The 3,878-nt window shown below is 35.5% G+C and overlaps 1 protein-coding gene across 1 annotated transcript; it reads left to right on the top strand.

Moving 5' to 3' along the window:
• Nucleotides 1–431: 431 nt before the first annotated feature.
• On the top strand, nt 432–3,502 carry LOC133807309 (adenine nucleotide transporter BT1, chloroplastic/mitochondrial-like). Its single transcript, XM_062245564.1, has 3 exons — nt 432–1,359; nt 2,350–2,511; nt 2,597–3,502. Exons 1-3 carry the CDS (start codon nt 808–810, stop codon nt 3,068–3,070), a joined length of 1,188 nt encoding a protein of 395 aa, XP_062101548.1. The 5' UTR covers nt 432–807; the 3' UTR covers nt 3,071–3,502.
• The last annotated feature ends 376 nt before the right edge of the window (nt 3,503–3,878 follow it).

Raw genomic sequence — 3,878 nt, 5'->3', positions numbered from 1 at the left:
GCTCTTATTAGGAATTCAGTTAAGGCTAGAGTTAATAATCTTAGCCGTAGGAGTAAAAATCTGACTTTGAGGGAGAAACTGATGATACATTTTTTCTCTACACTGTAATTGAGGGGGAGTTATCTGCTCTGGTCTGTGTTTGTATTTGTTGGTTATTCAATATAATTTTCCATTTCTTGATCAAAAAAGTTTAAGTATAATTAAATTTTATTTAAATTATAAAATATATAATTTTATTATTTTTAAATAATTATCATTATAAAATATTTTTAAAATATTTTATTTTAATTTATTTACTTTTTTTTTTTTTTTTGACAAATTTACTTTTATTTAAGCATGTTAAAATTTATATTTCTTTAAAGTTCCCTAAAAAAATATCTTTAAAACAAGAATTTCCGTATATATATATTATTTTATAGTTAACGCACGCATCAACAGTGACCAGAGACTCAGAGTGAAAGAGAGGGAGATGAGGTTGGTTAGGTGAATCTCTCTCTCTTTCTAGGTTCGCCTCCATTGTTCCTTTTTTCTCCCTCGCTTTAGCCGCCCTCCCCTCTCATACTCATATTCCTCATCTCAAAATCCGATTATATTCTTACTAACCCCATTATCATTTTCTGGTTTTCTGAATTGCTTCTCCTTTGATTCTCCTTGTGTTAAAAAAAGTTTTATTAGTATACCCCTCTCAAACGCCTGTAAATAATAATAATAATAATGGGAACGATGTTGACTTTTCAGTAGAACCCTAAGAAGAGAAGAAGAAAAGAGAGCGTGTCTACAAGTTTTTTTTTTTTTTTTTTTGTATTAATGGGTAAGAGAGGAGTTCAACATTTTGATGAGACGAAAGATGGGTTTTTCTCCGTTTGCGGTTTAGGGTCTTCTCAATGGAATTACCAAGAGGAGTATTACCACCCCGGTGGCTTATTCGCAAGCGTTGGTCAGGTGGGAATGGGTTTTGGTGTTTCGCCAAACCCTCCGAACCCCCGTGATGACGGGGGCAGCATGAAGCTTCCGTACACCGACTTGTACATGAAGTACGTGGAGGGTATTCGTAGATTTGGGGTTCAGGAGGAGGATGGGCTGACGAAGAAGAAGAATAATAAGAAGAATGGTCTTAAGTTGAAGATTAAGGTTTCGAATCCTTCTCTGCGGAAATTAATAAGTGGTGCCATAGCTGGGGCGGTGTCTCGGACCGCCGTTGCACCATTAGAGACTATAAGGACTCATTTGATGGTTGGGACTTGTGGCCATTCCACAACTGAAGTCTTCAATGATATTATGAAGACTGATGGGTGGAAGGGATTGTTTAGAGGGAACTTTGTCAATGTGATTCGTGTTGCACCTAGCAAGGCCATAGAGGTACGGATTCCGCATTCGTTAGGACTCAAATTCTTGCTTCTTTTCGCTCTTTATGATGATTGTTTGTTGTTGTTTATTGATTAACTTTATATTGGTAACCAACTTTTGATGTTTGGGTTTTTCTTTTGCTCTTACTTTCAATTGATTGCAGCCATATTCGTTTTCTTTGGCTTATTTAGAGAATTGCATTTGTCTTTCGTTATATTTCTCAATGTTACCCTCTTTTTGTTTGGCTGTCTATGATTATTGGATGCTGAGTTCTTTTTACAATGTTTCCTGACTTAATTGTTGCAATTAGAAGTTTGTTGCTATCAGAAGGAAGCACGTGCCTTTTCGTTGAACGTAAGACCGAAAACTCCAGTTTCTCCTCTTTCCCAACGTAACGTTTGTAATTAAGTAGTGACCAGTGAAGTCCTTTGTATTTTTATATGAAATACAGATGTTTGTAGAGTTTCTCAATCTTGCTTTTAAAATATATATTTGGAGAACTGCATCTGGTAAAGTTCAATTGCCCTTTAATTATTTCTGAAGCAACTGTTGCTTTTCTTGTAATGGTGAAATTTGGAAGGTTGTGATAACGCTGAGTTCAATTGGAAGGTTCTATTGAGCCAGACCCGGATCATGTCATTAGATGCTTCAATCCAATCCAAAGGGTCATTGGGTGAGAACATCTTTTTAGAGATCAAATGTTATAAGTAAAACATATCTCCAAATTTGCTAAGCTTTTTTTTTTTTAGTTTTCCATCATATGACCAAGTAATTTATAGCGTATTGTAAATTTGTAATAGAAAAAGTGTGCTTGATAAAATTATTGTTTATTCAAACTTTAGTTCCAAATGATAGGTTGTGTTTTGCATTGTTTTAATTGCTGTCCAATTTATGTTCAGGGCCTTCAGGCTACATTAGCTGCTAAGAAAAACTTTTTTTTTTGCCCCTGGAATGGCAAACTTGCTGTTTTGTACTTAAATATTCTTACATGTTTCTCTGCAGCTCTTTGCTTACGACACAGTTAATAAGCATTTGTCACCAAAACCAGGCGAACAAGCCAAACATCCAATCCCTCCCTCGCTAATTGCAGGGGCCTGTGCTGGAGTTAGCTCAACATTGTGCACATATCCTCTAGAGTTGCTTAAGACACGTCTAACAATTCAGGTACTTTCAAAATACCAAGACCTTAAGTTTCTGCATTTGATGTGCACACTGTGTTTTCACCTCTATATTACCATCAATTTGGCAGAGAGGCGTCTATGATGGTCTTTTTGACGCGTTCTTGAAAATTCTACGGGAAGAGGGACCTGCAGAACTCTACAGAGGTCTTGCCCCTAGTCTTATTGGAGTAATCCCATATGCAGCCACTAATTACTTTGCATATGATTCGTTACGCAAAGCCTATCGAAAGTTTCTCAATCAAGATAAGATTGGCAACATCGAAACTCTTCTCATTGGATCAGCGGCCGGTGCTATTTCAAGCACTGCAACTTTCCCTCTTGAGGTTGCCCGCAAGCATATGCAGGTAGGAGCCTTGAGTGGAAGGCAGTTATATAAGAATGTGATTCATGCGCTTGCATGTATACTCGAACATGAAGGGATTCCGGGTTTGTACAGAGGACTTGGTCCTAGCTGCATGAAGTTAGTTCCTGCTGCTGGGATTTCATTCATGTGCTATGAAGCGTGCAAGAGGATTTTGGTGGAGAATGATGAGGAAGCATAGATACCTTCGCAAAGGAAGGATAAGAGTCGTTACTTAACATGTTCGTTGTGGGAGCAAATGGAAGAAAAAGTGGAATATGCTTTCCAGAACATGGCGTCTATTTATTTATTTTCCCCTTGTTTGCTACAGGATTTTGTTTGCAATTTCAGTTCGAGAGCCTTGTTAGGTTGGAACTGAAGTTTTTTCAAGAGTTAAATTCAAATGACATCTTTTTTGTTTGACAAAAGCTTCTTTTGTAAATGCATATTAACGGCAGAGCGAGCCAGTCCCACCAGGAAGGTAATAAGCGACTGTATAAATATCCAATTACAGGCGAAATATATTCTCACAGAAAAGATAGTTTGATAACTTCATTGGGGTTCTTGTTGACCAAAATTAACTGTATCCATAACCCTTGAGGACTTGATTAATAAAACTATTATTTGCATGGAGGAGTTATGTTGGGGTATTTCTCTCAAACCCAATCGTTAAGTCCAAAATAGTATAGAAAGGTCTGGCCTAGTTCGAGTTCTCTTTTGTGGAAATTACCTGAGGTATGACTTTTTTAACCTTCATTTCATAAATATGGATATTTTAAGATTTTTCTTAATTTATGATTTTTTCCTAACTAGTGAGAAAATATTTTCATATATTTTAATTTTTTCAAAATAAAGTCATATTTTATTTATTAGTTTAGTATTTAGAGATTTGTGTTATTATTTTGGGTATTTTTGTCATTACATCTCATTTATTTAAATGATTTATTATAAAATATATATCTATTTTTTAACATATATCTTTTTTTTTTCTTTTTTGATTTATTTTACAA

Source organism: Humulus lupulus, chromosome X (assembly GCF_963169125.1).
Source record: "Humulus lupulus chromosome X, drHumLupu1.1, whole genome shotgun sequence".
Taxonomy (NCBI): Eukaryota; Viridiplantae; Streptophyta; class Magnoliopsida; order Rosales; family Cannabaceae; genus Humulus; species Humulus lupulus.
Note: the sequence above shows the minus strand (reverse complement) of the source record. Positions and strands in the feature narration are given on the sequence as shown.